The following is a 23,881-nucleotide window of genomic DNA, read 5'->3' as shown; positions in this document are numbered from 1 at the left end:
TTTAGGATTATATATATATATATATATATATATATATATATATATATATATATATATATATATGAAAAATAGATAATTGCATTTCAGTTAGATTCGAACCCCACCGGTGCCCCGACTAGTTTCGACTCATGTCAAGTCGTCATCTTTATTGTTATAAAGCTTGATTTTGCTATTCGCCGGGCTACCAAGAGAATAATTATTTTCTCTTTTCATATATATATATATATATATACAGTATGTCCCTGTAAGTTGTATCCATATGGAAAACTTTTTTATTATTAATTTTACGAAAAAAAGTTATTCTCTATAAAAAGCTCTGCATGGCCCAAAACCTAAGATTTAGCCATCAGATATCAAATTTTATGAATATTATACGGGGTATGTCAAAAAGTTTGAATTTCACTCAAGAGTAAAGTAGCTTTATTTTTCACAATATTGAAAATTGCTATTATGAAAAGTTGTTTGGAATTAAAAACTATATTGTAATATGCAATTACATCCTTCTAATTGAAAAAATTTTTTTTTGAAAAATTATGGATAACTAACATTATTTTCAGTAATTTTAATTCTAATAACTCTTTTATTATTAATTTTACGAAAAAAGTGATTCGTAATAAAAAGTTCTGCATGGTCTAAAATAATCCAAAACCTAAAATACAACCATCTTATGTCAATTTTATACGAGGTGTGTCAAAAAAGATAAATTTAGATCAAAAGTAAAGTACCTTTATAGTTCAAAATATTTCAATAAGAAGGATGTAATTACATACTGAAACATGGTTTTAATTCTTAATAATTTTTCATAATAACAATTTTCGATATTGTGAAAAATAAAGGTATTTTACTCTTGAGCAAAATTCATATTTTTGACATACCTTGTATAAAATTGATAAAATTTGACATAAGATGGTTGTATTTTAGATTTGAGACCATGCAGAACTTTTTATTAAAAATCACTTTTTTTCGTAAAATTAATAATAAAAGAGATATCAGAACTGAAATAACTGAAAATAATGTTGATTATCCATAATTTTTCAGAAAAAAAAATTTCAATTAGAAGGATGTAATTGCATATTAAAATATAGTTGTTAATTCCAAACAACTTTTCATAATAGCAATTTTCAATATTGTGAAAAATAAAGCTACTTTACTCTTGAGTGAAATTCAAATTTTTTGACATACCTCGTATAATATTCATAAAATTTTATATCTGATGGTTGAATCTTAGGTTTTGGACCATGCAGAGCTTTTTATGAAGAATGACAACCCTGAATATTGACAAGCTCTTCCCAGCCCCTGATGCCTATGCAACCCACTATACTCTAAGGTGCAAAGTGGTGTTCATAGTCAACTCACAACATACGTTTATATAGGTGTTTAACACTTTCTTGGTGTAAACTATTCAAATTGTATCGTACTTCTTGGAGCTGTTCATTTGAATGATTACCTTGTTGCGTTTCTTTTTCTATTTTCGGTGGAAATGAAATCTGTTTATCAATATATTTTATATAATTAAAAATAAATTACAAATCATCTGTATCAACAAACTCATCGATTCTATATTTTATAAATCATCGACTATTCCTTTAATCCAAGATATGTAATTGAAAACATTAATAAATACTCCTGATGGCTCATAGAAGTCCTTATGGTATATGTACACATTCAACGTGTAGGACAAAACGCCATACACGACACCGTCCTGAATCAAGGGCCCTCCATGGTAACCTTTTGTAAAAACGGCAGTTTCCGCATCTTTTGGTCCTGTGCAGATGTTTTGTGTTTCGTTTAGGTAGATATTATCCCAAGCTTCATCGAGAGGTTCAGTACGACCAAGGGCTACGTAGGCTGCTACTTGATCATAGCAAGCTAAAAAAAAATTAAATTGTAAACCAATGTTCTAATTAGAAACTGTTTCTTAATTTTAAGTTGTTTTGCAAATGTTTTGTTAAATTAATGTGCGTTTATTACAGAGAAAAACAATCCAGGAAACCAAAAATAATAAGCACCTGGACTAGATCACATCCCTTCTGAGCTACTTAAGCTTTTGGACGAGGAAAACGTTACCTACTAAATACACTTCCTTTAATAAAATTTACAACGAAAGTAAAATACCAGATTATTGGTTGGAGTCACTGTTTTACTGTTTATAGCATTACCTAAGAAAAACAGATCAACAAATGTAGTGATTTTAGACTAATCAGTTTGATGAGCTCCTTTATGAGAACAAGATGACCAGCAAACTAAGAAGACTTACAACCAGAATGGAGAGTAGAAGATACTTGTCAAAAAAATTAAGAAATGCATCAACGAAGCAGCAGCGAAGCGATTGGAAAGCGTAAAATTAACACGAGAGCGACAAACTACACCAAACCGTGGTTTTTCCAAGAGCTAAAAGAACTCTGTGAATTAAAACGCAAATGACTACCTAAGATATAAAAGCACACAATCGGAAGAAGCTCTCGCAGATTATGTCCAAGTAAGAAACGAAGTAAACGCAAGAATAAAATCAAACAAAGGAGAACATTGGGCTAAATCCACTAGCGACATGGACTACGACCTATATGGGGCCCAAAAGAAAGTATGGAAAATGCTTCGCAACAGGAAAAAAACAGTTGAGTTCGTGCAGACCAAGGGACTACCTATAGGTTCAAAACAGACAAATTACTCTGCAGCACTACTCTGTGGATCCACAAAGTGGCTGAAACAGGTGATTTTTGTAGCCCCAATGATTTTGTAATGGACGCCACAGTGGCGAGGATCGGCTAAGCCACTGTCGCCAGTCACTGTCGCTCATGTGGAATTTCACGTTTAATTTACATAAAAATTTACGGGTAATCATCGGAAGCTACTTTGTGGATCCACAGAGTAGTGCTGCTAGATTGGTTCGTCTGTTGGGAACCATAGAGACATGGCAACAGCATTTTAAAGAGCTATGATGCTGAAGAAACGCTGAATATAAACGAATACGAAACAGATATAAGTACTACAATCAATGACAAAGAGGTAGAGGCAAAGCTAAAAAACAGACTATTACCTGGAAGGGATGCATGGTATACCCAATGAACTTTTAAAATATGGAGGCCATGAACTTCCAAGTGAACTGTGGAAACTATTTAACAGAATTTTAAACGAAACGGAATGGCATAAGAGCATCACAACTCCCTTATTTAAAAAAAGGACAAGAAACTTGCAAACAAAGCTACAGAGGAATAATAATAATAACAGAATAATAATAACCCTCTTAAATACAACGATGAAACTTTTCACTGGTATTTATAAGTACAAATTGGAAAGGCAAAACACTAATGTTAAAGAACAGCAAGGTTTTACAAAGGGGCGGTCTATGACAGACGGAGTATTTATAATAAAACACATAAAAGAAAAAGCTATAGACTTCGGTATGTGCGTATTTTTGCTTCATTGATCTGACGAAGGCGTTTGACAGGGTTTGGGACTAAACGGACTGTACAATAGGCAGTCAGATTCCGTCTATTAGTCTAGGAAAAATTCCAACGAAAGTCGATTCCTTGTACTCAATATATGAGTAAATGCAAAATTAAAAACAACTTATGTAATACATGTAGGTGTTCATCTAGCCCCACTGGAGAGGGCTGGAGAGACCGAAACGAACGTATGGGGATGCGGGATCATCTCTGAACCGAAATGAAACATAACCTGTTTTTAAATTGTATGTTGCTGAAAAACTCACTTTTATAATCTAAAAATGGTACACTTCGTAATTGTAGGATGTCTTGGTTTTCCCTAGTAATAGCCGCATAAGGCCAACCAGCAGAGGTAAAATTTTTAGTAATGTCTGCATCTGCTTCTGGAAGTTTGATGATTTTTACATTTTCGTTTAGTTCCACATCACGATCCAGTTTTACCAAAGCAATATCGTCAAAAGATGGATTGCGAGATTCACTAAAAATATGGAAAATAAAGAATTAAGAGAATATTGTATATAAAACATTTAAAATTTATAAAAAAAAAAGAATGTGTGTGTACTTTGTACGCACGTAAGAAGTTATACGTCTATTATATGATTTCAACGAAATTAAGAGGGAACAGTAGCGATCAACAGGTAGCAAAAACGCGGTCCAAGATTGCGGCTGTAATTTTGAATATTTTTTGGAGATATTTGGCACACGTATTTGTAATATAATAGAGAATGGCGGTACAGAGCTAAATTTGAAAAATATAATATTATGTGGAAATTACTCTGCAATTAAATACAATATTAAAAAAATGAGTTTGTACCGCCATTAAGAAGAACAAAAAAATACACTTTCTTTAAATAAACTTTTTTATCCGATGCCTAGATTTTATGTCATTTTGGAACTACTAAAATTTTTAATCTCATTAGTAGTTCCAAAATGACACAAAATCTAGGCATAGGATAAAAAGTTTATTTGAAGAAGGTGTATTTTTTTGTTCTTCTTAATGGCGGTACAGGCTCGTTTTTTTAATATTGTATTTAATTACAGAGTAATTTCCACATACTAATATATTTTTCAACTGTACCGTTATTCTTTATTATATTACAAATACATGTGCCAAATATCTCGAAAAAATATTCAAAATTACAGCCGCAATCTTGGAACGCGTTTTTGCTACCTGTTGATCGCTACTGTTTGCTCTTAATATACTTTTTCTACAACCGTGTTAAAAAATTTTAAGGCACTGCAGTTAAAAGTGAATTGTCAAATTGTGAAAAGTCAAAATATTTATATTTCATTTATTAACATTAATATTAATAGTACAAGTTGCGCAATTTGAAAAAGGTGGTTTAAAAGGTCTTTTAAAATTTAAGTTAAAATGTATTATTGCATTTTTAACACGTTTGTAGAAAAAAACTATTAAAATTTGGTAGAATATACAACAATAAAAGTAAGATGTTATTCTATAGTTGTTATGATTTACGTATTGACAGTATAGGCAGTTTTGATGTAATGGCAAGAAAAATATAAAAATGGAATGTCAGTCAAGTTCAAGAAAAGTTTTTGTATATATTGTCCTGTAATTAAGAATGAATAAATTATAATTGTTGATATATAAGACGTTTGTAGAAAAAATATTGTATGACATACGTGTTAAAAGTACATTTTTAATGCGCTCATGTGAATTGCAGAATTCGCTTCGCTCATTCTGCAAACTTTCACATGCGTGCCTTAAACGTGTACTTTTAACACTTATATCATAAATAACGCACGCAAGAAGTTATACTTCTATTATATGATTCCAACGAAATTAATATATGTACTTTAAACAGTTTATTTATATTTTATTTAAATATTAAACTAATTTTAATACTTACTACTTTTCAAAAAATTTTATTAAAAGAGTACCAAAAATTAAAAAAATTAAAGAATAAAACACACACAAACACATTGAAAAATACCACAAATGATTTCTGAACAATAATTGTCGGAAAAATTTTTAACTAAATACGTATTTTCTGAAAAAAAATTATGTAATAAATATACTAACAATCATAAAATGTATAAAAAAGAAACAAAAAAAATAAAAGTTTCTACTGGGGTTCGAACCCGTTTATGTTTGCGCAGTTAGTATTGGAATTCATTCATCTTACACTTCTACCCACGGAGACACATACATTATGTGGGAAGATCGACGAACTAAACGGTTTAAACTTTTGACAGTTCTGAATTTAACCAAATTATTTTGATTTTTGTAGAATATTAAAATTTAAAATACAACAAAACATAGAGTAAAAAAACAATATATTAGGTGAATATTGACAGAAATTTTAATGTTAATCAAAGTATGTAAATCAAAGCATTACATGCTATTTTGATAAGTTCATTTTAAATTTTCCAAATAGGTAGGTAATGTCGAAGCGAAGATCGGTGGAATATGCGCATTTTATCAATGAAATTCGATATTTTTAAGATATTCCAGAAGCCGCTATAGATAAAATGTTTTAACGACCTATTCATCATTCAGAATTACTCAACGGATATTAGTACAGTTAAAATAATTAAGACGATAACCGGACAACATTGATTTAATGAATAAAATTTAGTTTTTTTTTACTTTAATGACAAAAAAAGTAAGCCCATTAGCAGAAGCCAATTAAAAATTATTTTGCACATCATATTTGAAACATTATTTGGTTGAAAAATCTCGTTTTTGTTGGCAAAAAAATATATTAATTTGTTTGGACTAAATTACAGTTGTGCTTATCTTAAAAAGGATATGTTACTATCAACATTCGCACAGTGTTGCCAAACTGAATTTTGTTATTTTGGGTGTAAATTTTTTCCACGGATCTCCGAGGGTACAATACCTATGTAATTTTTATTAGGATACTGAAACATTTACAATTATTACGTACCTGTCGCCTTTAAAAACTATTTAAAAAGTCACTATAATTATAAACTTGCTTTTTTCTCTGCCATCACAACAATAAAAACTAATATACACAACATTTGTTGATCCATAATCTCCAACAATTATTGACAGATGATTTTAACACCCAATACGATCCCGTATAACGTTTGAGCGAATAAATATACTGTCATATATAACGATAATTTACTAATATACTGTCGGTGTGCGCATCCGCCAGGGAATCTAAAAATTTACCCTCGTGCCTAAAGAAGTATAACTTCAAAAAGCTTTCTGTGCTTCAAAAGCATAATTTTTTGTATATATTATAATGATATGCCTTCAGCAGATCGACATGCTGAAAATATCCTAGGAGAATATCAAACCGGTTTTAGGGCAAACAGATCCACAATAGATCAACTATTCACGCTGAGACAGCTTCTAGAAAAAGGATGGGAGTATAACAGACCCATACACAATCTCTTCATAGACTTTCGACAGGCATATGTTAGCGTAGAAAGAAGCCAAGTATGGAATGCCATGGCGGAGTTCTCAATACCAAAGAAACTCATTCGGATAACTAAAGTATGTATGGAGGGTGGAATATCAAAAGTACGTGTAAATAATAAACTGTCTGACAGCTTTGAAATCAACAGTGGACTCAAACAGGGTGATGCGTTATCTCCACTACTTTTTAACCTTGTATTAGAGAAAGCCATGAGGTCGGCCGAAATAAGGACAGAACTGCTATCGGTTCAAGGTCCCAAGATATTCCTAGCTTACGCAGATGACATTGATCTCGTTGGAGACTCCATCCTATCCACAAAAGCCATTTTCAACAAGGTGGAAGAAGCAACAAGCGAAGTAGGGCTGAGGATTAATGAAGAGAAGACGAATTATATGTGTATAAATAGAACGACACGAAGAGACAGGATAGGACAAAATGTGACGGTCAACACCTTTAATTTCGAAAGAGTACAACGTTTTAAGTATCTGGGGGCCGTAATCACAGGTGACAACGATGTTACTGAAGAAATAAAAGACAGAATCCAATCAGCAAATCGCTGTCTATTCGCACTGGATAAGCTTATTATATCAAAAAATCTTACAAGAAGTTCCAAGATCAAAATTTATAAATCCATCGTCAGACCAGTACTAACATATGGATGCGAAACGTGGACCATGACCAAATCAAACGAAGAAAAGCTGAGACGTTTTGAACGAAAAATACTTCACCATATTTTTATTAAATCTAACATGTAAACCATACATTATGATGTTACCACTTTAATTAGTGTGCTAGTTTCAACTACTTAGCAGAATGTACGTATTCTCCACATGTTTTTCACATTAACGGTCACAATTTTAACCTTTTTTGCCTTAATCTAACGTGGAAATACTTCATTCTAGGCACTGCAGATATTCTGAATTAGAACGAAAACGTTTTGCACGACATTATGAAGTTTTTTAATAAACGATTTTATACCAGTATACAACTTGAAGTTTTTACTTCTGTATGAGTTATTTATAATAAATTACAATAGATTGTCGATCTCTTGTCCGACAAATTTACCGCCTCGTTTCGTCAATCCGACAACGTAAATATGTTAATTATGGCAGGTTATGTTTTGCGATTATAATAATTTTAATTTTTTTATCGTTCAAATACTACATGTTTATTAAAAAGTAATTTCCCGACAAAAAATGACAAAAACTTATAAAAACGAAATTGCCACAATATGTCTATCAAATGAGCCCCCGACCATGTTGATAACTTTAAAATTTATGCTCCAAAATTTTTTCAAAATTTATCTTTTAAAATTTTTTCCAAAAAATGTTATAGTGTTTTTTAATAACTTCGTTCATTTTTACGAAATCAGGTTCATCTAAAAACCGTTTGAAAGGTAATTCTACGGACTATTTAACCACGTTGAATTTATTCTTTTAAACCCCTTACCTTTTTTAAAATAACAGGTTAAATGACCCCAGTTGCATAGTTCTCACAGCAAAATTTAAGATTTAAACGTTTCTATCTCGGTTAATTTTCACCCTATAGAAATAGTAGAACAGGTAAAATATTTTACACATAAAAAACTAAAATTTGGTTATATATCATTTTTAACGTATATTGAGTATTTTTGGAGTTATTATCAAAAGAATATGAAAATTACAAAAATTTTAAAAATTGTGATTTTTTTAAATTACATCTTTTTTCAAAAATATGCATTCTAAATCTGTCAACATTATTAAAATCATTATTTATGCTAATATAAAGAAGTTCTTGTAAGGATTACTATAAATTTTTAATTTTGTGGAAATGGCGTATATTTTATTTTTTAGTTTTTTATAAAAAATTCGAAAGGGTTCTTTTATTTTCATCATAACTTGCTTAATTTTGACGCTACTAACTTGTTCTGAAGCTTATTTGATAGGCATTCTGAAGTACTTTGACAAATGTTTAGCAAGTATATTTTATACATTGCATCGTTTTCCCGTTATTTAAGCTTGAATACTTAGATTTGAGTACTGGTGGAAAAAGATACACATTCAATTGCCAATAACTCACTTTGTACTAACATTAGTTTAGTTCTTTAATAAAGAAAGTATTCAATTTTTTATTGTCTTCAATTTCAATGATAATAACTTTTTTGTAAAAGCTTATAGTTTTTGAGTTATACGTGAAAAACCGATTTAAAACATGCATTTTTTACTAAAAAATAAAATCTTTGGTCTTTAATAACTCAAAAAGTGTTAATTTATATTAATAACTTTATATAACAAATTTTGCTTATAATTTGTCCCTCTATGGATTTATGGTATTATTTTTAATAAAATAATTTTCACTCCCGAGAAGGGGCGGCATCCACCCCCAGGATAAAAGCGCAAGTTGGCATCATATCACCTTTGTTCCTTGAGGTATTCTCTAACCACTCACCAATTTTCATAAAAATCTATGGAGGTTCAACGAAATCGGAGGTGAAAACCTTCAGTGACTGCACTAGTGGTAGTCTACTACCTACTTGTACTTTGTCGGTATCGTCACAAATCACCTGCTATACCTCTAGTCTAGATGCTTCATGACAATGCTTTGTTTGGATATGAAACGTCTAGTAATTGTTTACATTTGCTTTCTATACATGCTCTGACATTCTAGCCGTCATTAGACGTAAAAGTAAACAGTGCAACAAGTGAAGGGTCCAGGACAGTATTAGCTCAATTTACTGGTGTTTCGTAGGGTTACGGTATAAAAAGTTTTGAAATTAACCTTTAACTACCCGCGCATCAAGTTATAACATAACTACACGCGTGGCGTACTTTATACGCCACAAGAAAATATACTTAAAAACAGCGGATTTGTTTATTTTTTTTTTTGAAAAAATACACTTATTTGTTTGTTATAAACCTTATTGGGCATCAGTGAATACTTGGAGTTCCTTCTCAGTAAGCCAATTGGGATTTATAATTATATGGAATAACTGGATTCCATGATAAATAGAATTACTAATAAGAAATTTTTCGAAATGTGATTTTTTACAAGAGAAAAAGTATTGTTTAGAAAGAAAAATATATTTTGTGCCATAACGACTAAAAAACAATTGAAATATGTACTTATATTACTACTTATATTAATATAATCGTGGCGTATATTGTGCACCACCGGAAGTAACAAATAATAAACTGTAAATTACGATCTTCCCAGAACGCCGATTATAACGAAACTAAAACCAAATTGTAAAGCACATTCCAGTGATAGGTTAGAGAGATAAACAAGGTCAAAAATTAAATTTTCAAATATATTTGCAGTAGAATTCTTATATCTGGCGTACAAAATACGCCAGCGCGTGTAGTTAAAGGTTAATTTATCGAACTGGCCATCTGATACCCAATTTTTGTCAGACAGTGAAATATTTGGATAAAGGACCCTCCAATCAATCACTTGTTATGCATGTCCGAAATTTTGTAATCGCAAAACACTGCCATATTTACGTAGTCGGACTAAAGAAACGAGGCTGTAAATTTGTCGAACAGGAGATCGACAATCTTTAGTAATTAATTATTAAGTACTTTCAATTGAAAATTAAGAGTTTTGTGATACCGCGCGATAGTGACTGACATCTTGCTGGTGTCGGACTCGACGATAGCGCCCTCTATTTTGTCCGACAAAAATAATTTATTTTATTTTAACGTATAATGTTTTGATTAAAATTAAAAGTTATAGTTTTGAATAACAAAACTTAACCGCACTAGAGCTACAGGTTTAGGCGTGTGGCGTGCGGAAACGCGTCCAACCTAAGTGGTAGACTCGCTCAAACGAAGCAGTTAAAACCTTTTTTAAGACTTTTGTAATCATTTTCAAAAAAGGACGATGTACTGTGGACTAGTATTTCAATTGAACAAGCCTAGTACTTACTTCATATTAAAACCAGGATGTCGCTCAATTCTTGAAATCGTAAATGATTGACGCGACGGGTCGTTTTGTCGTACGAAACCAGCGTAGATCTCTGTCACTGTATTCCATTGGGCATTAGATTTGACGCAACTAGCTGAAGTTAAAACCCAAGATTTGCTTACAAGTACGCCTCCACATTCGTGATAAGTTATCTCGTACCATGGCATACGGGCGTAAATATTCAACGCGACGATCCATGGAAAATCTCCCAAGTTGGCATCATCATTGGTTAATCTGTTTGTTGGAATAGCTGGAATACAAATTTGTGATTATTTCTTACATTTTTGTCAATAACACCGTAAAATAGGAAAAATCTGTATTGAAACCAGACAGCAACAGTACGTCTTCAAAATTTCAACGAAACGGAAGATTTCTCAATAAAATAGAGGGCGGCGTGGCACTTGCGGAGTGCCGACAGAAGTGACTACTTCTTATATATTCTATTATATTCGATTCGTTTCAATTCGATTCCATTCGATACGTTCCGATTCGATTTATTTTATTTAATTTTTTTTAATATACAGGGTGAGTCACCTCTAACGGGACGGAAGATTACAGCGAAATGGTAAAAGATTTGAAAAAAATTTAAATTAGTAGTTTGTAAGTTGATAAAAGCTGCATTTTAAAATTACATTGAAATATACAGGGTGTCCCAAGAAATGGCGGCGTATCAAAGTTATATTTTTTTTATGGAGCACTGTATTTTATTACATTTTTTTATTTGTCCGCAAAAAATAAGGTATAGTTTCATAAATCTTCCCGATACCTATGTACAGACTGATCTGAGTTATGTTGATGTTGTTCTGAAGCTATTTCCTTGTGGCATTTTTATGATTAATTATTTATATGGGAAATAAGCCACAATTAAAATGAAAGAAATAATTGTATTAACGTTTCGACGCCCAAATCGGGTGCCGTTGTCAAAATACAAAATATTACTAAAATAAACAAAAGTTGTTGCTGAGCAAAAAAAAAATTTTTTTTGTTTTTTTTTTGCTTAGCAACAACTTTTGTTTATTTTAGTGTATTTTGACAACGGCACCCGATTTGGGCGTCGAAACGTTAATAAAATTATTTCTTTCATTTTAATTGTGGCTTATTTCCCATATAAAGAGTTATGTTGACTTTTCTTAAAATGTAAAGTTTTAAAAGAAGGCTTAAGTTATTTAAGAAATTATAAAAATATTACTTGTACATCTAAATAGTTGGATATTGGTTGAAAGTATTCCATGATTGATTATTACACATTTATTTACAACGTGTTCAACATTTACAGTTTCATTATTGGATTATTCAAGGTATCATATGATGCTTATTTTAAATGGATCATCATGTATATTCATAAACCATTATACTTAACGAAATCACCTCTTTCGAATGATACATGATGTCCTATACCTAGATCTAATAATTTTTGGGTAATTTACAATTATTTAAATTCTTAATCTGTAAATCGATTTTAAAACAAAAGATGTAACTCATTGTATGACATCGTCATTTTATAACAGTACGGTCTGGTAATTATCAAAAAGATAAACATCCGTTTATTATATTCAAATTTAATTGTTTCTAAAAATGAATAATTACGTTATTTACGAAAGAGTAGACATGGCACTTTGCATTGAAGAGTGTTTGCAAAATTGTATCTTTACCTTCTAAAGTTTACGCTCAAAAGTATTCTGATAGAAGACACCCAAAAAAGGACGTTTTTAAGAGATTTCAATAGATTCCGTGCTACTGGTAATGTTGCATACGGAAAGTTAAATAAAAATAAACCAGTTATTTGTAATGATGTCAAGGAACTTGATGTCCTGCTTTCTGTTACGGAAAACCCAAATATGTACTACTAAAGAAAAAATTTCTGGTGAATTGTAAATCAGTCAAAACGACTGTTAGAACGACTGTGAGAAACCACTGTTATCAGTATAAAATTCAACTACACCAGTATTAGACCGAACATTATGATAAATATTTAACTTATCGTTTATGAACTTTAGACTTTGGAGAAGATCCTGATTTTTGTAAATGTATTGTATACAGACCAATATCCCTACTTTTCATAATAATGGTCTCCAGTAAATAGACAAAATTTTCATTTCATTATGATACAGTAAACAAACAAACAAACAAAGTCCCATTTAAAATACACTGTTACTTCACGCACACTTCTTTTAACACTTCACGCACTGCTATCTCTATAATGACAGTTTTCACAAACTAAAAACTTATACATAATATGACATAGATAAGTGAGAGTAGATAAATAATAGTAAATAATAATAGTAAGATGAGTAGATAAATAATATTTATATATGGGCCATTCCACGAACATACGCCTGTTTTGAATTACTTCGACAACGAATATTTTACTGTGCAACATAAGAAGTAAAAATAAATGGCGCTACTAATTATTCCAATAAACAACAATGTAATTTGCAATTTACTTTGGTTCTTCTTATTTTGCACATTAAAATATTCGTTGTCGAAGTAATCCAAAACAGGCGTATGTTCGTGGAATAGGGTCTACTTCTATCTTTCGCACTGTTTTAACACACTTTCATTCAATCAAATATCCTTAACTTTGGCGTTGTCATGGTGATGACATAATGAGCAATAAATTACGACAAAAGTTTTGACAGTTTTGTGGTTTGAAAGAAGTTAGAAATTTTAATGTCAAAGTTCTAAAAATTGTAGAATAGAAATAAATTCCAGTGACGAAGAGTTGCAGTTTTTTTATTTGTTTATGGTAGACTAGATAAAATATTGTATGAAACTGTGCGTGAAGTACTTTTTGCGAACTTACGCGATGTATACCACTCGCTCCGCTGTCGCTCGTGCTCTAAATATCATACTTCACGAACTGTTTCATAAATAACTATTTTAAAACCAATTTACCGTTTGAAAAAATTGTAAATTACGCAAAAACTATGACTGCTAGTTATAAAACATCCCTATACCATTCGAAAGAGGAAAATGTGTTTAGTATAATAATTTATTAATATACATACATGGTGTTTTATTTAAAATAAGCATCATATGACACATTAAATAATCCAATAATGAAACTGTAAATTTTGAACACCCTGTAAATAAATGTGTAATAATCAATCATGGAATACATTAATTATAAAATAGTTACCAGACCGTAATGTCATAAAATGATAATGTCATACAATGCCATTAATTAACTACATCTTTTGTTTTAAAATCGATTTACAGATTAAGAATTTTAATAATTGTAAATTACGTAAAAACTATAGGCCATCCATATGTCCTTCCATTCGAAAGAGGTAAATTTGTTTAGTATAATTATTTATTAATATACATGGTGTTCCATTTAAATTAAAAATCATATGATACATTGAATAATCCAATAATGAAACTGTAAATTTTGAACACCCTGTAAATAAATGTGTAATAATTAATCATGAAATCCATTCAACCAATATCCAAATATTTAGGCGTAGAAGTAATTTTTTTATAATTTCTTAAATATCTTAACACTCTGTACATAGGTCGTGGGGAAAGCCTTATGAAGCTATACCTTATTTTTTGCGGACAATTAAAAAATGCAATAAAATATAGGGTGTTCCATAAAAAAATATAACTTTGATACGCCGCCATTTATTGGAACACCCTGTATATTTCAAAATAATTTTAAAATGTAGATTTTATCAACTTACAAACTACTAATTTAAAATTTTTTTCAATTTTTTTACCATTTCGCTGTAATGTTCCGTCCCGTTAGTGGTGACTCACCCTGTATGTATAATATTTATTACATATCGCCAATCTAATATGAAATATGCAATTTTAGACTTTTGATGGCATCTATTAGCAATATCTAAAAAGTATGTACGGCTCTGTGTTCTTATTTAGTTTACTAGATTTTGCTAAAATTGTGAAAATGAAGTCCATTAATGTTGAACTAACATTGACAACAGTTGACAACCATTCAACATATGAACAACTCAATTTGGGCTCAAATGTACCTTGGGCAGAATACATGTGCTATTTTGTGCATCCCTGTTCAATTTCACAATTATAGTCAATGTTTCCATGACTGATCAAGTTTAAAGGGTTTTTTCCCGAATATTCTTGTATTTTGGTGGTTAGCATGGCAGCATCTTGTCAGCACTGATGATGATCTGTTATCAGATCGAAAACAACTAGTTCTGTGATGTAGCCCTTTTTGGGGAATTTTAATAAATATACCTTTATAAAGGATTTTACTTGTTTTTTGTAATACATATGTGTATACAGCCAACTACAGGAAAACTTTTTTCCTCGTGGATTATTAACATAATTACTTATATAGGGCGTCCAAAAACATTTTTTTATTAAATTAGATGATACAAAAAGAGGAATGTATGTAATTTATTTTATTTAAAATACATTACTTTTCGTTTAAATTAAATGTTCAAACTGCCAAGAGGTGGGTGGGTGGCAACTTCAACTTGAGTTTAAGCTAAAAACCATATTTATTTGTCAAATAAACATCTTTTATGTTTTCTGACAGCAGTAAAATGTATTTTGAATTAAATATTTTACATACATTCTTCTTTTTGTATCAATTAATTTAATTAATAAAAAATTTTGGACACCCTGTATAAATAATTATGCTGATGTTTATATTACTGAATAGAGAATTAAATAACATTTCAAATGAGCTGTCACACGACCCCTATTCTCATTTAAAAAAATCATCGACTACATCATCACGCTCAGATGGATTACGCCATTAGTATGATATATATAATATGCTAAAAAATAGTAATTTAAAAATAAAAATCCGTTTCGGGATTTATCTCCAAAATCGCCATTGTAGCGAAAATGAATTTATTCCAACCTAAACATCATCACTGTATAATTCATGTTTAAAAAATGATAATTCTTAGTAAATTTATTTTGAAATAATTTAGACTATGGGATTTTAAGAGAATTTGAATACTTCAGATAAAAATTGAAAGAATGAAAAAGTTTATAGAAAATGAGATAGCTGCTTAAAAACGTAGTAGAAAATTTTCTGGATTAGAATAGAATAGGTTGGTACTACATACACATAGGCTATTGATTATGTACTATAGAAAGGAACTACAATGTTAACGGGGTTTTATTATTTCATATGGTCAATGAATCTCTATATATGAAAAAACCGCGGAGTGCTACCATTTAAAGGGGTGCGTTTTTGAGAAATGGGTGAATTAGTCCCTGGGCACAGGTTACATTAGGGTGAGTTCTATGAACTTTTGGTACAAACAAGTCTACATAAAAATTGTTCCTGGTTAAATTTCCTATCTAAATATAACTTTTTAAAGTCAAAGATACTTTTTTTTACAAAAATATATTCAAAAAAAAAGCACAAAGAAACCCAAAAGAAAGAAATTTTGTTTTTTGTCCCATAACTTTTGTCCACAAGGATATAGGTATAGACATTACTTTACAGAAAAAAAACTTACATATTTTCTCTTTAAAATGATGTTTGGTAGAGGTCATTAGGATTTACAGTTTTCAAGATATGATTTTTCAAAATTTGCCACTCACAGCAATTTTGGGCAATTCTCCTTGTTATTTCGCAAATATTGTTCTGTAACTTTTTTCTACGCAACTTTAGGCATATGCAATGGTACATGTAAGAGGAATATAAATCAATTACCTTTAAAATTTTCTACTGTATAATGTTGTACGACTTCTTTTAAAGAGGTTATCTCTTTCAAGATTTTATACTTTTAACGAGTTTTTATATTTTTTACCATTATTTTTTAAATTTCAAATTATAACTTTTTTTTCTACATTTAGGTATATATTATATAATAAAAAAAGAATGTGTGTGTACTTTGTACGCACGTAAGAAGTTATACTTCTATTATATGATTTAAACGAAATTAATATACTTTTTATTTATATTTTGTTTAAATATTAAACTAATTTATACTTACTACTTCTCAAACATTTTTATTAGAACAGTGCCAAAAATTAAAATAATAAAAGAATAAAACACACACAAACACATTAAACAAGCCACAAATGATGTCTGAACATTAATTGTCGAAAATTTTTTTTAACTAAATACGTATTTTCTGAAAATACAATTATATAATAAATATACTTACAATCATAAAATGTATTTAAAAAAACAAAAAAGAAAGTTTCTATTGGGACTCGAACCATCGCTGATAAGAGCGGTTGGTATTGGAATTCATTCGCCTTCTCCGCTTAGCCACGGACACTATGTGTCATTATTTACGAAGATCGACTAACTAAACGGATTAAACTTGTGATATTTTGATATTTTGAAAATTGATCAAATTATTTTAATTTTGAATTGAAATGATTTAGAATTGAAAAAATACAACAAAACATAGAGTAAAAAAACAATATATTAGGTGAATATTGATAGAAATTTTGATGGTAATCAAATTATATAAATAAAAGTATTACATACTATGTACTTTGGCAGATCAAATAGGTAGGTTTATACCCATGATACATTAACAATTATTACGTACCTGTTGCTTTTAAAAACTATTTAAAAGTCACTACAATATTATAAACTTTTTTGTTTCTGTCCTCACAACAATAAAACTAATATATTATACATTTGTTTACCTTTACCTTTACCTCCAAACCACAGCTGCCATATCGGATAATTTTTGACATGTCATTTGAACATCCAATCAGAACAAAGTTATAATGCGCATGCGCCGGGCTGATAGGTTTTAACATATAAAAAAATCACCCTCTATCGCCGGTAAAGAAGTATAACTTCAAAAAGAAAGCTTATTCTGTTTACTTTAAAATGGTGTATTATCAAAAAATTCTAGGATTATTTTTGAATAAGATATGGTTTTTCAAAATATAATAAGTACTTGCATCAATTTTTGATTTTAGGATTATTTTTTAAATTTCTCATTACAACTTTTTTATGTGATTGTGTGTTATGATTGAATCTTATTTTTTATACGTAATATTTACTGTCAAAGCTCCTGCACCACAAGCTTTGCTTGAAAAAATAGCATGTAAATGTACCAAAGGATGTACAAAAAACTGCGGTTGTAGGAAGATAGGAATTAGTTGTTCAATATTCTGCAAAGGGTGCATGTGCATGGGTACTAATTGTGGGAACTCTAAGATAACTGAGGTGCCAGAGGAAGATATTGAAGCTAATGCTAACGAACAGATGGACTTTGATTTTGAAAATTTTTTAAATGTCAACGTTGAAATAATTTTAACTAGTGACAGGTAAAAAAATATCAAAGAATCACTCGGTTTCCATTATTTAAATATAGATGATACACCATTTTAAAGAACAGAAAATAAGCCCTCTTTATTGAGCAATATATAGTATATTCATGTACAAGAAAAAAAATTTATAATGAGATATTTAAAAAATAATCCTTAAATCAAAAATCGTTGCAAGTACTTATTACATTTTGAAAAATAATATCTTACTAAAAAATAATCCTAGAATTTTTTGTAGTACACGATTTTAAAGTAAACAAAATAAGCTTTTTTATTATATAATATAATATATAGCTAAATATAGAAGAAAAAAGTTATAATGAGAAATTTCAAAAATAATCGTAAAAAATGTAAAAAATAATATTTTTTTTATATTAGGTATTATATAATATATAATATAATATTATATTATATATACTATATATAATATAATATTATATAATATATAATATATAATATATTATATAATATTATTTTATTTTTATACATATGTATTATAAAAAATCGTTAAAAGTGTAAAACCTTGAAAAACCATAATCTCTTTCGAAAAGAAAAAGTCATACAACGTTATACAGTAGACCATTTTAAAGGTAATTGATTTCTATTCCTATTACGTGTACCATTGCATATACCTAAAGTTACGTAGAAAAAAGTTGCAGAACAATATTTACGAAGTAACAAGGAAAATTGCCCAAAATTGCTGTGAGTGGCTAATTTTGATAAATCATATTTCGAAAACTATAAATCCTAATTACCTCTACTGAACAGCATTTTAAAGAAGAAATATGTAGGTTTTTTTTCTGTAAAGCAATGTCTATACCTATATCCTCGTGGACAAAAGTTATGGGACAAAAAACAAAATGTCTTTCTTTTGGATTTCTTTGTGCTTTTTCTTTTGAATATATTTTTGAAAAAAAAAGTATCATTGACTTTAAAAAGCGATATGTAGATAGGAAATTTAACCAGGAATAATTTTTATGTAGGTATGTTTGTACCAAAAGTGCATAGAACTCACCCTAATGTAACCTGTGCCCAGGGACTAATTAACCCATTTCTCAAAAACGCACCCCTTTAAATGGTAGCACTTCGCGGTTTTATCATATATAGATGTCCATTGACCATATGAAATAATAAAACCCCGTTAACGTTTTAGTTCCTTTTAGCTATTTTATTTTGAATATAATCAATAGCCTAACATGCCACAAAAAAATAGTTTCAGAATATATAAAACAAATTAAAGAAAAACAATAATTTAACTATACCTTTAGATGCTGCTATTATCATCAAACACAAAACAATAGGTTTCATCTTGTAAATATTTTAAATAAAATTACAAATATCTCTATAATATATCTCGCTATAATAGGTACTCGATATCGAAGGTTTCGATATATATATACTATTGAAAAATTATCTTGTAATTTTTTTACATGATTTCTCTTACATAATGATTAGCAAACAATATCTAGTAATTAGTTGCCGTCTTGAACTTTGATAGGCTATATCACAAATATATTAGAGGTGTCGCATGTCGCTCCGATAAGGAAGTAATCGTCGAAACTGAACCCTATTTTGAATGCCAAGATTTTGATTGTATCGCCGCTAAATAAAGAATAATTTTCGTTCTCAAAATTCTGTCAATCTGTGAAAAAACGTATTATGAGGGATTTTATTTTCTGAATATCATTTACTTTAACATTTACATTCAATGTTTAATTGAAATAAAGTTACTAGCATTGTAAAAGCATAATAAGGGTAGCAAAAACATGTATTATTAGAAGGCAACCAATAGAAAAAAATATACTATTTACAAAAAAAATAATGACCATGAATCCATATCATATTTTTATATAATTATCTTATCTTAATAAATAGGCAGGCATAAGTGCAGTTTTGTAGACACAGGTGTTAAACAAATCGTTTTAAACTTCAGATAATATGAAAGAATTTAAAACTGTAAAAGAAAACATGGACTTCAAATTATAACTTTGAATAGAGAAAAATAGTTTTTAAAATACAAAGTCGCCAATGAAGAATTACTACGGAAGGTGAAGACAACCGTAGATTTGGTTAACATCATGAAGGTCCGTAAGCTGCAGTACTTGGGACATAATGAGAAATCAAGGCAGATACGAGCTATTCCCAGTGGTGGATTTAGGGGGGGGCTAGAGGTGCTGTAGCACCGGGCCCCCAGGTTGAAGGGGCCCCCAGAAGACCTACACATTTGTCTAAAATTACGTATTTGGCATTCTGACGCGCCGTCGTACTTACCCTACCAAACTCCTCTTATTTATTGTAAAAATTACTTTGAAATTATTGTTGTATTGACAATTTCATATAATCTTTTTTCTGAGAGAAAAGGAAATGAACACCCGATAACCACCCTTTTATGACATGACATACAGATTAGCAGGTATACTTTTACATCTCCTTTTCGGAAATCTTACAATACAATGCTTTTAAATCGCTCTGAAAGTTAAAGGTGTTTGACAAAAATAGATGTCTTTCAATGGGTGCCATAAAGTTAAGAAATGAAATATAAAATATACCCACTTTACCCTTTAAGCTTAACAACAAGTAAAGCTTTTGTTTACAACCAAGTAAAGTAGCTGAAGAACGTCAAAGACGACAATTAGTAATTCATACCTACTTGTGTTGGCGTTAGATTTTAGTCATTTATCATTAGGTTGTGACTCGTGAGTTGATGCTGGTGAATTTTATTTATTCGGTTCGGATTAATTTTTAGTTCTAGTGTTTGTGAGTGCTAATTAATATTGTTTAAATACATTACGATTATACGCTTGTAACTACATACCTATAATGTCACTTAAGCAGCATAAAAGCGGAGCCGCTAAGCGAAAGGTGAGTTTATTTACTTAATTTATATTAGCTCAACTTTTAGCCTAATCAAATAAAAAAACATAATTTAATTCCGAACAGTTTTTGTCCTTTTTTAAAACAAAGTTTGGGCAAAATAATAAGATATTTTTGAAAAAGATACGCTTCAGATGACGGCACAATTATTTCAACAAGGAAAAGCAGGTAAATTTTTCTTATAAATTGGTTTTTTAAACTTTAGCCTGAATTAATGATTATATAGAGGTTTTTACAATTTTTCTTTAAAAACCTAATGGGACAACCTTTAATTTGAGACTTTGTAAGTTCGTTTTCATGCGTAATTTATTTAAATAATTAACAATAAACACTGAATAATTGGTTTTTAAAAATAGGGTAATAGTCGGTAATACACACAGAAAAAAGCTTTTACAGCCTTGCAAGTTGCAATAAGCACGAAAAGTTGTCTTATGTTTTACATGTATTGAAATTTTATTTGATTGGTATATTTAAAGAATAAAAGCATTAAGTAAATTTATTGTTTTTGTTGTGACTCATTGTAACATTGTATGATTTAATAAAAATATATGCTTCAAAACAATCGATCAAAAAGCAGTAAATTTGCATCGGGGTTCGAATCTGTCTATGCAATTTTAATTTTTTTCAGGCAAAAGAAGAAAAACTTAGCAGAGTTCAAAAGTTACCGAAATTGACCATGTTTTTTAAGAACCAAGGAGAAAACAACGCCAAACCTCTGTTAATTACGCACTATGACAAGGAAATAAATGATTCAATTGATGTTGCATCAACAAGCAAACCCCATTTGACAGAAAAAGATGAGTTGAGTGAAAAGTCTAACAATGATTCTCATTTGGCAGCGTCCACATCCTCTGGGTTTTTAGTTTCTAATGATGTATCATTGTGGCCAACAAGTCTAACAGATGCATTTCGATCAAGTTGTGTAGAAAAAGGCTCAGAATATTTTCAAAACAATGATGGCGTGTATGTAGCTTCCAAGCGTAACTTCAAAACACAAAATTGAAGTCTTTCCGGTAAATTATTTCAAAAAAGAATAAGCAATGGAGAAATTGTACCTCGAAAATGGATCATGTATTCACCTTCAACTGGAAACATCTACTGTTTCGCGTGTAAGCTTTTTTCGGTAAAAAGTGTAAGTGCGTTTGCTCACCACGGGTTCTCAAACTGGGTTAAAGCAGAAGAAAGCACACTTTCTCACGAAAATAGTGTAGAACATCGTGAGAGTATGTTTTTATGGTTAAACAGACTTAATTTAAAGAATCGTATAGACAAAAGCTTAGCTAATCAGTTTATTCAAGAAACTGAGTACTGGATGAACGTGTTTAGAAGGGTAGTTACGGTCGTAAAATTTCTAGCGGAAAGAGGCTTATCATTTCGTGGTAGCGTAGAAAAATTTGGTGATAGTAGAAATGGAAATTTCATGGGAATACTAGAACTAATTTCTGAGTTTGATCCTTTCCTTAAAACACACATTGAAAGGTATGGCGGTAAAGGTAGTGGACACGTGTCATATTTATCAAAAACTATATATGAACAGTTTATTGATATTATTGGCGGTGAAGTGAAAAACAAGATTATTGGTGAAGTTAAAAACTCTAAATATTTTTCTTTGATCGTGGACTCTACGCCCGATATATCACACACCGACCAACTTTCAGTGATTATTAGATATTGCTCTTCTAATAAAGTTCATGAACGATTTTTGACATTTTTACCTATATTTAGTCATACTGGTGCTTCTTTGACTAGTGTAGTTTTAGAATTTTTAGAACGTCATGATATTAACATTATGAATTGTCGCGGTCAATCTTACGACAACGCGAGTAACATGTCTAGGAAATACAAGGGACTTCAAGCCGAAATTAAAAACAGGAACAACCTTGCATTTTATGTGCCGTGCTTTGCACATTCTTTAAATCTAGTGTGTCAATGCAGCGTAGAGACATCTACAGAAGTATCTCATTTCTTCATGTTTTTACAAAAATTGTACGCTTTTTTTGCTAGTTCAACTCATCGGTGGGATGTTCTTACAAGAAAGATGCAAGAAAATCGTACAAAATTTACACTGAAGTCACTTTCGTCCACCAGATGGTCATGTCGAGAGGATGCTACAAAAGCATTAGAAGCTAGTTATGATCAAATTCACGATGGTCTTACTGTTATTCGCGACGATCCCGATGAGAAAAAGGAAACAAAATTAGAAAGCGGAACTTTAGTAAAAATCCTTGAGAAATTTGAAACTGCTTTTTTAACCGTATTTTGGAACGAAATTTGAAAACAACTTGGAACAGTTAGTACCATTCTTCAAAAACCTGGTCTGGATCTAAACACTGGCACACTTCTACTACAAGGACTACACAGTAGTATACAAAAACACCGTGAAAATTTTGAATACTTTGAAGAAAAAGCAAAAAAATTGAGTTTATACGTTAAATTTAATTATTCAAAAAAACGAGCAGATTCAAAAAAAAAATTTCCAGACGGGGCCTCTTCACATTTAGAAGGTTCAAACAAATTTAAAGTCGAAACATTTTATTTATCGATCGATACATTAGTGACAGAGTTAGACAAACGACGTGAAGCATACGGTTATGTATCTAATCTTTTTGCATTTTTTGGAAATTTTCGCACTATTGAAGGTGAATCATTAAAACAATATGCGCGAAATCTTATCGAAACGTACCCGCTTGATATAGATCATGCATTTATCGAAGAGATTATATTTTTTCAAAATCTTATTTTATCTCTTCCTAATTCCGAGAATTCTATAGTAACACCTAAAGACATGTTGGATATTATTATCGAAAAGACCTTGTTTCAGTGTTTTCAAATACCTATATTGTTTTAAGAATATATTTAACTATACCTATCACGAACTGCGAATCCGAAAGATCATTTTCAAAATTAAGCTTTATTAAAAATAAATTAAGGTCATCAATGGGCGAGAACAGATTAGTTTCGTTA

At 30.2% G+C, this 23,881-nt stretch overlaps 1 protein-coding gene across 1 annotated transcript; it reads right to left on the bottom strand.

Moving 5' to 3' along the window:
* Window positions 1-1,490: 1,490 nt before the first annotated feature.
* Window positions 1,491-19,486, bottom strand: LOC114324381 (chymotrypsin-like elastase family member 2A). The gene is made up of 4 exons (XM_028272201.2): window positions 19,306-19,486; window positions 10,763-11,051; window positions 3,713-3,924; window positions 1,491-1,869 (listed from the first exon to the last, which is right to left on the bottom strand). The coding sequence occupies exons 1-4, from the start codon at window positions 19,349-19,351 to the stop codon at window positions 1,565-1,567; spliced, it is 852 nt and encodes a 283-aa protein (XP_028128002.1). The 5' UTR covers window positions 19,352-19,486; the 3' UTR covers window positions 1,491-1,564.
* Window positions 19,487-23,881: the final 4,395 nt, after the last annotated feature.

This window comes from Diabrotica virgifera, chromosome 4 (assembly GCF_917563875.1).
Source record: "Diabrotica virgifera virgifera chromosome 4, PGI_DIABVI_V3a".
Lineage (NCBI taxonomy): Eukaryota > Metazoa > Arthropoda > Insecta > Coleoptera > Chrysomelidae > Diabrotica > Diabrotica virgifera.
The sequence above is the reverse complement of the archived record's forward strand: the minus strand, read 5'-3'. Positions and strand labels throughout refer to the sequence as shown.